Source organism: Melitaea cinxia, chromosome 10 (genome assembly GCF_905220565.1).
Source record: "Melitaea cinxia chromosome 10, ilMelCinx1.1, whole genome shotgun sequence".
Lineage (NCBI taxonomy): Eukaryota > Metazoa > Arthropoda > Insecta > Lepidoptera > Nymphalidae > Melitaea > Melitaea cinxia.
This window is the reverse complement of record NC_059403.1, coordinates 9,248,116-9,260,586: the sequence shown is the minus strand read 5'-3', so window position 1 is coordinate 9,260,586 and position 12,471 is coordinate 9,248,116. Positions and strand designations below refer to the sequence as shown.

General features: G+C 32.4%; 1 protein-coding gene across 1 annotated transcript; it reads right to left on the bottom strand.

The window, feature by feature from the left end:
* Window positions 1-433: 433 nt before the first annotated feature.
* Window positions 434-12,344, bottom strand: LOC123656855 (eukaryotic peptide chain release factor GTP-binding subunit ERF3A). Its single transcript, XM_045592471.1, has 12 exons — window positions 11,998-12,344; window positions 11,252-11,475; window positions 10,609-10,714; window positions 10,373-10,519; window positions 10,103-10,248; window positions 9,588-9,742; window positions 7,923-8,040; window positions 7,614-7,817; window positions 6,787-6,945; window positions 6,421-6,525; window positions 1,667-1,835; window positions 434-962 (listed from the first exon to the last, which is right to left on the bottom strand). The coding sequence occupies exons 1-12, from the start codon at window positions 12,227-12,229 to the stop codon at window positions 919-921; spliced, it is 1,809 nt and encodes a 602-aa protein (XP_045448427.1). The 5' UTR covers window positions 12,230-12,344; the 3' UTR covers window positions 434-918.
* Between the last annotated feature and the right edge of the window lie 127 nt (window positions 12,345-12,471).

The following is a 12,471-nucleotide window of genomic DNA, read 5'->3' as shown; positions in this document are numbered from 1 at the left end:
TTTTAAATGTAAAATATATTTATATTTTGTAATTACTGAATTAAATATAATTAATTAAATATAATTATGTATTTAAGATTTGATACTTCTTAAATAATAATTATCGAAATATAAAAATCACCCGAGCGCTTCAGGACACGAAATGAAATAAAAATAAATGAAAATAATGAAACAAATACAAAGGGCCGTATGCGGTCCGATTGTTTTCAAGGCCAGTTAAAATATCGTTCGACATTGCAGAGAGACGTGCAGCAGATAGCAAACAAACTAGATAGAAAGAGATAGACTACATTTTGTTTATTCCGTCGTCGCTACGAAAAAATGATGGGCTTTGTTTACATTTGGTATCTCTTCTAGTTGAACAGACTATAGATATATGTTTTAAGAATTTAAAATAAAAGTATACATAATAAAACATAAATAATACTAAACATTTTTCTCGTTATTCAAAATTAACTATTTATTACAAAGTTTACACAAAATTAACCATACTAACCACAATATTTTATATATTTTATTTCGAACATTACAATGTAACAGAACAAAATCGTGAGCTCTGTAATAAAAAAATAGTTTAGGAGCTACTTAAAAAAAGTTTTAATAATTTACTAGTGACATCTATTCAAAGTTGTTAGCGAAAGTTGGGTTTAAAATTTCAAATTAAAATAAAAAGCATTTAATGTCTTTAGAGCGAGTGTTATGCCATACAAATGTACTTTGCTCAATGGCAGTGGCCGAGAAACAATAATTAAGTTCCGTGAGGACTAGCATTTCTATAATTCAAAACAGCAAATTGAAGCCTTCCACTCGAGCTCTCACATAGATCCCACCAGTCAGAATTCCATAATACATGCATTCTTGATGATACAGGTTTTAGAAAGGCCTATCCTAACTAAATTACGAATTGTAGTGCCGTATTTATTCAACCACTTTTAGAACTTTGCCGATTGCGATAGTTTTATCTGTAACAGAATAACACAAGAAGTTAATTATACATTGTACTTAATAATTAATGCATAATCCAGAGTTAAAGTAAAAAATTGTTTAAATATGTAGGTTATTCGACTCCTAACTGCGTTCCTTCAAATAGAGGTATTTGTAGGTGTTATAAGATCACGTTCATTGTGAAAAAAAAAAATGTTACCTTTTTTTAATTTTCCCTTACTTGTAGTATATGAGCTACTTTGGGAAAGGACTTCTATATAAGCGAAGTGCGTTAGTGAAAAACATTCAATGAGGTAAAGAATTCTTTCCAATAAGCAGTTCTTTAGTTGTATTTGTCAGTTAGTAATATCTTTCGTTTAAAAAAAAACGTGCTTACGAAAGGTGTCATGCAGAACAAATGCATCAAAGTAGCTCATATATTTAAAAAATAGTTAAAAAATGGGCTACGATTTTTTTACGCGGAACGTGATCACACACCTACAGAACCCTATTTGCAGGACCGTATTTTAGGGTCCGCCCCGGGCTACGCCTGGGGAATTGTGCGGCTCGAGGAAGTTGCGCTCTAGGGCGCGGCGCCGAAAGGCGAGGTGTTGCGGGTGGTGGGTCGGGGGACCCATTGTCTGTGCTGATCGGTCCCGAGGAGGAAGGCGCCTTTTGGTCAATAAAAAAAAGCGAACGGAGTTAGGAGTCTAACACTTCTGTATATATAAAAATCACTTACTTTCATCTCTTAATGTGAATCTGCCCATTTGAGCGAATTTCTTGAATGGTTCTAAGCAAATGATTCCCGCGCACTCTATCCTCATGATAGCAACTTGGTCCTGTTTTACGAATCTTGGCCGTGTTTTAGATTTTTCTCCAGTCTTCTTATCTACCAAGCAGATAAGGGCCTGTAACAAGAGTGTCTAATATTGACAAGTGAACAAAAAGTAACACCTTTTGCGTAATATAACGTTTGTGGCATTGTACGTCTATCATGACGCTAACTTAACGCATACACACGCGGACCCACATCTTAGGATAATTCGTGTAAGGGGTCGCCTATAAAATACGTCACGCGAAATATTACCGTTTTGGACCCCCTTTTGGCAACGCTGTTATACTTTCGGTGACCCTTTCATAAATGACGTCACAAAAACTAGGACCTCCCCCCCTCATAAATGATGTCGTGATTAAAAATAGCATACAGATTTATATTTTTATTTTTTTTGGTTATTTTGAAGATAAATAAAAAAAAAAATTCTTTTGTCATATATTGTCACGGTAAGCAAGGCCCCTTGTTAACATATTTTGTGGATAACCCCTAGCTATTTACTATTATTAAACCGATTGATTAATTACTAATCTGGGACATCTTTTTTACAATTTTAGTTTAAAGTTATTATTTATAATCTTTTCTTGATAATCTTTGATTATCTATTGTTATTATATTCTAATTTTATTTTTACTCTATTTTATTTTTTATTCTGCTCAGATTGAAGTCGCCCAGAAAAAGAGTCTCTCCGAAGCAAAGTTCCAAATTACGATTGGAGCAATCCAGAAAATGTGCCAGGGTAGTAAGTTTGACTGGTGGAGGCAAGTAAGCGCAACATATACAAAGATAGGAAGGATTGTTGCTATTGTTGCACATTTCGATCTTAACCCAAAGGTTTTCAAAATCGGACTCCAAATCAAGTAGCTGTTGAGACTTATAATGCTTAGAAACCGCGATCAACGTATTACCACCTTGCCTCTGTCAAAACCACGGCTCTCACGGTCGCGCCTGTACAAAACATATCAATCATTAACAATGTCGTTGTCGAATACACTATCATTCAACCAAGTCTCCGCAAAAGCTATGATGTCGTAGTCACAACATACAATGTAGTTAAATAGTTGGATAGTTTTATTCCTTAAGCCTCTCATGTTCTGATAATAAAAATTAATATCAGTAAAGGTAGGCACCTTCAGTATATTTATGGCAAACTAAGCGCCATTATGACAATTTATTTAATATATCTAGGTTAGGTATAAAGATAGGTCGTCCCGCACCCATACAAATTGGTATATTGACAAGTTCGATAATATTTGAAAGTATTTCAAGAAAAAGTTTAAGTATATCATTAACATCGCTTAAGAGTCTCGGTATTCGTTTAAACATGTTTACATTAAATTAATATTCAAAAATGTTTATAATATAATATAATAATATTAATTAATTATTAAAATTATGTATATGACGGGTTTTATTTTGAACCAATGTCAACATGATTGACGGTCGGTAAAAAATTTACTTATTTCGTGCGAATTATTCACACGGGTATTGCTAGTATATATTTATATGCTAAGGTTAAGATCAGCCTCCTAAGCCTCCCTTTTTAGAAAAATCACAATCATATCTTCACAATTACTCCACATAAATTATATTACATCATTTTATAGAAAATTGCTTGCTCTATGGGCACCCACAGCCAAAAATTTATAATTGCTTTTGTTTTTGTAAATTAATCAGAACTAAACATTAAACAGAACTTGATATGACAATATCGATGATATTATGATTGATGCGTACATTTCTGTAAAAACATTGTTTTAGTAAATATTTATCATGTAGTAATATAGTCGCACAAGTTTATCGATCACAATATAATCTAGTTTTCGGTTTATTAATTATTATTGGTTTAGTTTGGTATTTTGTAGAAACTTATTATTTTTTTTTCTTTTATTTAGGAACAAACAGTTGCATACAATGTAATAAAAATACATTTATGATAATAATTTTAAATCTATAGCTCCCTGTAATACCATACAAAATAAAATATGAAACTTGTACAGCTAGATTGTTACATTTTTAAAAGAAGAAAATATTTTATTAATTCAATACTCTAATTAGATCTCTTTTAAAGATTTTTTTACTCATACCAAATATATCTATATCACTTAATCTATCATTATACAATTTACATGTACGTCGTATGAAACTATTGGCGGTGTAGCGTGCCCTACTTTTAGGTATTGTAAACAAATCTTTTTTGCGGACACTTCTTTCTTGCCTGCGAGGAATGCGGAAGTAGATATTAGAAAGCAGAAAAGGGGCATCAACCATATTATTCAGAATCTTAAATAGATAAATTGCATCGTTACAGTCTCGCCTTTCAGCAAGGCCTGACAGCTTGTGTACTTTTAAAGAACTGCTATAGTCTATATAATTATTGCCAACTCTATACTCTAACGACTTAAGAAATTTCTTTTGCAATCTCTCTATTTTCTCTACATGTACTTTTTGATAAGGATTCCAGACGCAGCTAGCAAATTCTAAACGACTACGGACATAGCTGTTATATAGAATCTTATAGGTGAAAGCACTTTTAAATGGTTTACCCACACGCAAAATGAAACCTAAAAATTTATATGCCTTATTTAAAATATTTTCAATATGAGATGTGTAACTTAATTTAGAATCAAAAATAACACCAAGATCCCGGATTTCATTAACTTTTGACAAAACATTATCGCATAACTTATAATTTTTATGGATGGGATTTTTTTTACGAGTGTATGTTATTGCAAAGCACTTGTTTATGTTAAGGAAAAGATTATTATTATGGCAATAATCAACGAAACTATTGAGATCTTCCTGTAAAAGATCCGAATCATTGGTATCTTGAATAATCCTAAATATTTTAGTGTCGTCGGCATACATTAATACCCTAGAGTTACTGATTGAGTCAGAAAGATCATTAATATATAAGGTAAATAACAGCGGACCCAAATGCGAACCCTGTGGAACTCCAGAGGGTATATCCTTATACCGAGAACGATGATCCGATATTACAACAGCCTGACTACGATTTCTTATATAAGAAGATATCCAACGGAACAAATCTCCGTGGATTCCGAGATAGAAAAGCTTTGAAAGCAAAGTATTGTGACAGATTTTATCAAACGCTTTAGCAAAATCAGTGTAAATGGCATCAACCTGAAGATTTCGATCCATGGCTTCAGTTACCATTTCAGTAAATGATAATAAATTACTTTCAACGCCACGACCCCTGCAAAAACCATGCTGATTTATTGAAAGCACTCGTCGTACTGCATTGAACATCTTAGCAGCTATGATCTTTTCAAGTATTTTACCAAATTGACACAACTTAGATATAGGACGGTAATTGACAATATCTTGTGTTAACTTATCAACCATTTACAGTATTGAAAATTGATTTTCAATAGATTCCATAGACATGCTTCATTTACATAAGTTTCTGACGTGAGGTAAGAAGATGACATCGTCGGCTTAATTTTATTATGAAATTTAAAAAATATTAATACACACAACAGTGGCGTGCATAAAGTTTTAAGATAGGGTAGGCAGTCAAAAAAATATGAACCACATTGCACTTACTTTCTCGCAATTTTTTTCCTAATTTATTTGAATTTTATTGGGAATAGAAGCTTTAAAATAATTTCAAGAATAGGCAAGTAAATTATTGGACACGTAAAGTGCATTTATACTAATCATGCAGGCATACACATACAGTAGTACATAACTACATAAAATAAATTTAATTATAGATACCATGCTTATTGATTTGTCCAGCTTTTCTTAGCATGTGATACAAGTCGTGCCAATACTTGTTAATATACAGCAACCAAGTGACTGATACTTATGAGCTTATCAATTTCTGTTTTATATCTAAGCTGGGTATGGGCCTAAAATGAACAATTTTTAATACATCTGTAAAATCGTATGTGTTGACTTTGGATGCACTATTTACTCTCATTAAACACACATCTCCGTTACATATTTCACGAATAAACTTATCTATCACTAATATATTAATATTTTCACTTATAACAAGAACGCACAAACGAAAAATTCAAAGTGAATTGTCTTAATATTACTGTAGAATGATTCGGATGGCAGATGTGATTATGCGACTGTGTCAAAAATCATAATTATTGGTATAAACGTCTTAGGCTGTGCCTACTGTCATTGTTAAACCGACGTTAACAACACAATACTTTGTTCGCATTCCATATGACGCGCGACATTATAAAATTGTAGGATTATATTAACGTCCTACTGTCATTACTAAGATTTGTTAGCGATTGTAGGCAGAAGATTCATAAAAGGCCCGTCTTCGATTGCGCGAAGCGCTGATATCGCGGATATATCGATGGCTCCTAAGTATACTGAGTCAACTCTACTCCTAATAACTTTATTTTTTTGTTACATAGGTAGATAGGAAATGAAGTAAATGTTATTAATATCTTTAAAAAATGAAATAGAAAAGTTGTTAGTTGACTCAGTATACTTAGGAGCCATCGATATGACGGTGCATGTTTCAAATTGAAGCAGATTTAAATTGAATTTTTGTTTATGTCTTTTTCAAAAATATGTAATAATCATGTTTTATATATCATTATTAGTAACATGCCAAGGTAGGCAATGCCTTACTATATGAAATGCATGCTACGGATATACAACATATTTACCTTAACAGTAACTTCTTCAGCTGCACAGTGTATGTGCATGACAGCAGAGTACCCCGCACAAATGATAGATTTGTGCTCCAAAATGACAACTTGGGCATCAAATACCTTAAACAAAAAAAAAAAAAAAAATTGCTGTACTATAAATTCTGTACATTGTATATTTTTCTAAATTAAATTATTTATGTGTATTACAATTATTTTCTTAAGATTAAACAAATAATACACTAATTGCAAAATGTTCACTAACTAATATTATTTATAGCATAAATACATGGATTTATTTTAAAAAATATAGAGTGTAACTATTAATATAAACATGGGTAAAATGGAATAGTTACTTTAGTACAACATGAATATTGAACTTACTCTCCCAGTAGTGATAGGTTCAGCAGTATCGCAGAGAACAAATCCAGGGGATACATCTTCTTCTTCAATGCCTTTGAGTTTCACTTTCACATTTTCTCCAGGGCCAATGGAAGTCACTTCAATGTCATCGGACCATAACTGATCAACTGTCACTTGAACCTAAATATATAAATAGTATTAGTAGCTTATATATCAAATAGCTTTTATGGTGATATTACTGAACATTGATGTTATTTTTTGAATTGAACTTGATATAGAAAGTGATAATGGAACTCTCATCACAACATCAGAATGGTAAACAATTCAAATGCTGATATAGATGTATATTTATTTTTATTAAAACACCTATTTTAAGACGCCGCGTTGGCGCAACGGTCACAGCCATAGATTGTGCCTGTTGCGCTGGGGGTTGTGGGTTCCATCCCCACCATAACAAACATTTGTATTGGCCATACAGGTGTTCGTCGTGGTCTGGGTGTTTGTGCAGTCCTTGTGGGTCTCCCCACCGTGCCTCGGAGAGCACGTTAAGCCATCGGTCCCGGTTGTTATCATATACACCTGATAGCGATCATTACTTATAGTAGGGAATATATTCGCCAACCCGCATGGGAGCAGCATGGTGGATTAAGATCTGATCCTTCTCCTGCATGGGGAAAGAGGCCTGTGCCCAGTAGTGGAATATTACAGGCTGAAGCAAGCAACCTGTTTTAATAAATTTTGTTTCAATTGTTCCAATTGGGGTGTGTTTGTGTGAACAGATAAAAAATTTATTTATTTATAGAAATGTAATAAATTTTATTGTATAGCTGTAAAAAAATGTTGCATACCCTATTTGGCATAAGGAATAAAGTAGCGCCTTTGCGAGTAGTGCCTGCCTCAACTTTTCCCATGAGCACTGTGCCCATATCCTTATATTTGTCAACGACAGGCATAATGAAAGGTCCATCCATCTTGCGGTTGAGCGATGGTAACTCATCAATAAGTTGGATAAACGATGGACCTTGGTACCACGAACAAATATCTTCCGACACCTATAGTGACATAAATATTATTAGGGATTCAATAACAACTCAAATTCATTTTTTTAATTTGTTAGTAGAGTTAATAAATATTTTTTAATTATAATAATCACTTACTCTCTCCAATAAGCCTTGACCAGTTTGTCCAGACACAGGTAGAAAAGACAAATCCTTAGCTGGGTTAAAGCCCAATTTCTTGAGGTATGGCAGGATTTTGTCCCGACATTCATTGTATCTGAGAAAAAATAGTCAAATTTAATAAAAAATTATAGACACGGCTTAACGTGCTCTCCGTGGCACGGTGGGGAGACCCACAAGTACTGTACAAACACCCAGACCACGGCAAACACCTGTATGGCCAATACAAATGTTTGTCATGTGCGGAGATCAAACCCGCAACCGCCAGCGCAACAGGTACAATCCATGGCTGTAACCGTTGTGCCAACGCGGCGTCTAAAAAGAAAAATTAGTATAACATAAAAAAAACGATTTGCAAATAGTGGCAAAGTGGCTATCCTCCTTTATTGGTACTGTGTTTAAGTAATGGTCTTTTAAAACAATGGAGGTAAATAATATATATATATATATATATATATATATATATTTAAATCAGTTAATAAAAAGCTTATCAAGTTATCAATGAACAGATTTATAAGACTTTCAACCTATAGTAAATAAAAAATAGATTTGCTGGTTAGCTTAAATAATACAAATTTTTCCTATATCTTTGAGAATTCCTAAATTCACAGTGTAAACTAATACTTTAACTATAGGAAGTGACATACCAAGGTCTAATTAAGATAATGAGGTCATATTCAAACATTTTGAACAATTTAAATTTTCGTGATAAAAATGATAGCAAAGTAAAAAATAAAATACATCAGTTCCTCTAAATTTAATCATAGTATACAGGTATAAATAGATTAAATCATAGTGTACTTGTGAAATATACTTTAGAAAGAAATACTTAAATAATATCTTTTACATTGCTTTTTACTTAAAATTGGTCCTCTGAGTATATTCATAAATATTAAACCTGTGTTCTGTAATGTTGTTGTACATAAGCAAGATATTTATGTTGGGCTATTCCTTTAAAGCCAACCTTTAAATCATTTACATATATTATACACTAGCTATGCTTTGCGATTTCACCTAAGTCAATTTGAGGAAAAACCATTCTAAAACTTTATATAGCTTCACTCGGTAAAGAGACTCCAACAAAAAAAGATTTTTCAATTTAAACCTGTAGTTACTGAGATTAGCGCATTCAAACAAACAAACAATTTTTGTAGTTTTATAATATTTGTATAAATTACAATACAAAATATTTACACAAAAAATTAAAGGAGCATTGTTAAAATTGATTTTAATAAACACACACACACATACTTTATACATACTCATATTGTATGCAAAATTTTATTTTTAGAATAACTCAATGAGTCATGTTAAATAAAATTATACGTAACCCATCCATTTGTGATATTTATATCAATCACTCAGCCGATATTTTTCATAGCCCAAGTTATAAGGGGGGGAGGGGTGTTAAGGGTTTAATAACATATATGGCAAAACAATGTTTCCAAGGTCAGCTATATATATATACTTTTACTTTCAAAAATTACAAATGTAAATGTTTTATAATCTTGGAAACTGAAAACGATTTGCTTTTTTGACTCTAACCTACAACTCTAAGCATCATTTTTATGCCAATAATCAAAAATCCTTTTTTTACCTAGTTAATAATTAATTAATACTTTGGAATTTATTTAAGGCAATTACCTCTTTTCATCCCAGTTGACAGTAGGATCATCCATTTTATTGACAAGGGCTACTAAATGTTTAACTCCAGCCGTTTTAGCCAACATAGCGTGCTCCCGTGTCTGTCCTCCTCTATCGAAACCAGTTTCAAATTCACCTTTTCTCGCTGATATTACCTATAAAAAATCATTTTAAACTTTATATAACTTGATCATTGTGTAATGTTATTCTATGTATCACGCAAGTGTATAATTATGATAACCTTGTACTTATTTTTGATGTTACTTAATAAATATGCTAATATTTGTGACATTTGCAATTGATTGATGGCCACATTTAAAATATTTTTCCAGCACATAACCTTTAACTTAGTATTATTACTATTTTTTTTTTGTAATTTTACTATGTAATAAAAAAGAATGTAATGAACATTTTTAAAATATATACACATATTTTAAATGGTATTAAATTCAACTGTAATAGAATTTAAATTTTTAATAATGGTAAATTTCTTGAAGATGGAAAGAAAAACATACGAGCACTGCTAGATCAGCCTGCGCTGCACCACCAATCATGTTGGGTACAAAGCTCTTGTGACCTGGTGCATCCAGAATTGTGAAATGCTTTTTTTCAGTCTCAAAATATGCTCTACCAACTTCTACAGTCTTTCCTTTGTCTCGTTCTGTATAACAAAAAATTAAATTTATACTATGTATTTGATAAACATCTTATACTCAAATATAGTCTAGGAATTTTTATCTAATGATATCTTTAGAAACATAGTGATATATAATAAATAACAATACCTTCTTGATTAGTGTCAAGAGCCCATGATAAGTACCATGACTCTCTTGACTTTTCTCTAGCTTCTCTTTCATATTTGTCCAATGTTCTTTTATCCACCATACCCGTTAGTGACATTATTTGACCACCAATAGTAGATTTTCCAGCATCTTAAAAGTATTTTATTTTGTATTAGAAACAATAAAATATTTTGTTTTAATATAATTAGACAGTCTAAAAAATTTAGATATATACTTACCAACATGTCCGATAAATACTACATTGACATGTTCTTTCTTGCTACGAGTATCTTCAACTCTGACAGGTTTCTTTTTAGGAATTTTCTTTGCAGTTTCTCCATCTTCCTAAATTACATATTTACAAATTTAGAGTAAGTAATATAGTAAGATTCTTAAACAAGTTGTTATATATATAATATTTTGAATATTGTCAATATACATTCAACCTTACAGAAGATCACAGCTAAATAACACTGCTCCTAAGTAGTGTTGTGTTCCTGTAATGAGTAAGGTAAACTGAAGTAGGGCACAGCAGAAAATATCCTGCTCAAAGTCTGGATCAGCCTGAATGGGCCTCGATCTTACAGTAGATCATAGCTAAATAATACTGCTTTCAAACAGTGGTGTGTTCCTGTGGTAAGGTGACAGTTACAGGTGAATTACAGCTTATGAAGCTAGAACAATAGTAATACGCTTTGTTGTTGTTACCACACAGTACACACAGTACATACAGTAGTATACTTTGTATATCAGATGATAGTCGGTATAAAATAAAATGTGTATACTGATAGAATAGTGAAAGAAAAAAATGGTGACAAATAAAAAAAATGCATTGTTATAAATATGAAGTTTCTTACGCAATAATAAAGAAGATTTTCTAACCTGTTGTTCTAATTCTTCTTCCTCTACTTCATTAGTATCTTCAGGTGTGAGTAATGCATCATCAGCTTCAGCTTCCCAGCTGTCAGCTGTGGGGGACACGTCGGGCGGGACGGGCAGAGGGGCTGTTACCGGTGCCACAGCTGGTGGTACAGGAGGCGGTTCCTCCACCCGCGGCGATGCGGACGCCGCTCTTCCATCGCCACTTTCCCCTCCATCGCCGCATCCTTCAATGTCAGTCAAGTTATTTCATACATAATTAAAGTTAACAAAGCATTTAAGCTACAGATTCAAATGTCTTATATTATTTGTTTTAATAAGACAGTAAGAGTAAAAATATACTCATTTTTATAAATCACGGATACCGCCGAATCTATTCAACGTAATATACCTATATATCATCGGTATATACTCTCAATGAGTGAAAGCTAGGGAGGATTAAACCATCAAAGTCCTATAAAATTCGCGATTATCAAATTAGGATCTATTATTTTTTCAGTAATAAAAAGTATTTGAAGAGAAAGTTAACCCGGAATTAGTTAAGTCATGCCGCGTGTCCCGACGTAACCCGTTAAAACTGGATTCAGAAAAAAATAAAAAGCGCTAATGCGATTAAACTTTATTTAATCTATTTTAGTATATTTTTATAACTACTTTTTTTACAGCAGTGAGTAATAAAATGTGTTCGACGTTATATCGTTAAGATTTACAACTTAAATAGCGAGAAAAAATGTCAAGACGTGAGTTACCGTTTAAGACTGGACTGGCAGCGGAATTTGTAGATCCACTTTCAGACTTTTGAGGAGAAGTAGGAGAGTCGCTATTGTCATTATCTTGGGAAGGCTTACAAAAAGAAGGCACGAATTCCACGGCATTTACATTCAACGTGGAAAATTTTGTAGACACATCATCTTTTGCACCTTGTTCACCGATAACATCAGCTTGGCTTTCCCAAGAGTCCGGAGCACCGTTATTGGACATTTTTAAAAAGAGGCTATGTAAAATTAATAAATACGTCTCTCTATTCCAGATAATATTATAATTATTCGCGTTCTTTTCTCGATAGATCCGCGTGTGTCTTTATCTTACACCGGAAGTTCATGGCATTTTGCCAAATATGTAGTCATAAGTAATTATCATAAAATTATTTTATACGACTCAAATTTTCGTAATTTTTTAAAAGATTTATTTGTTTTAAATTTTTTTCTACAGGATAACAGGAA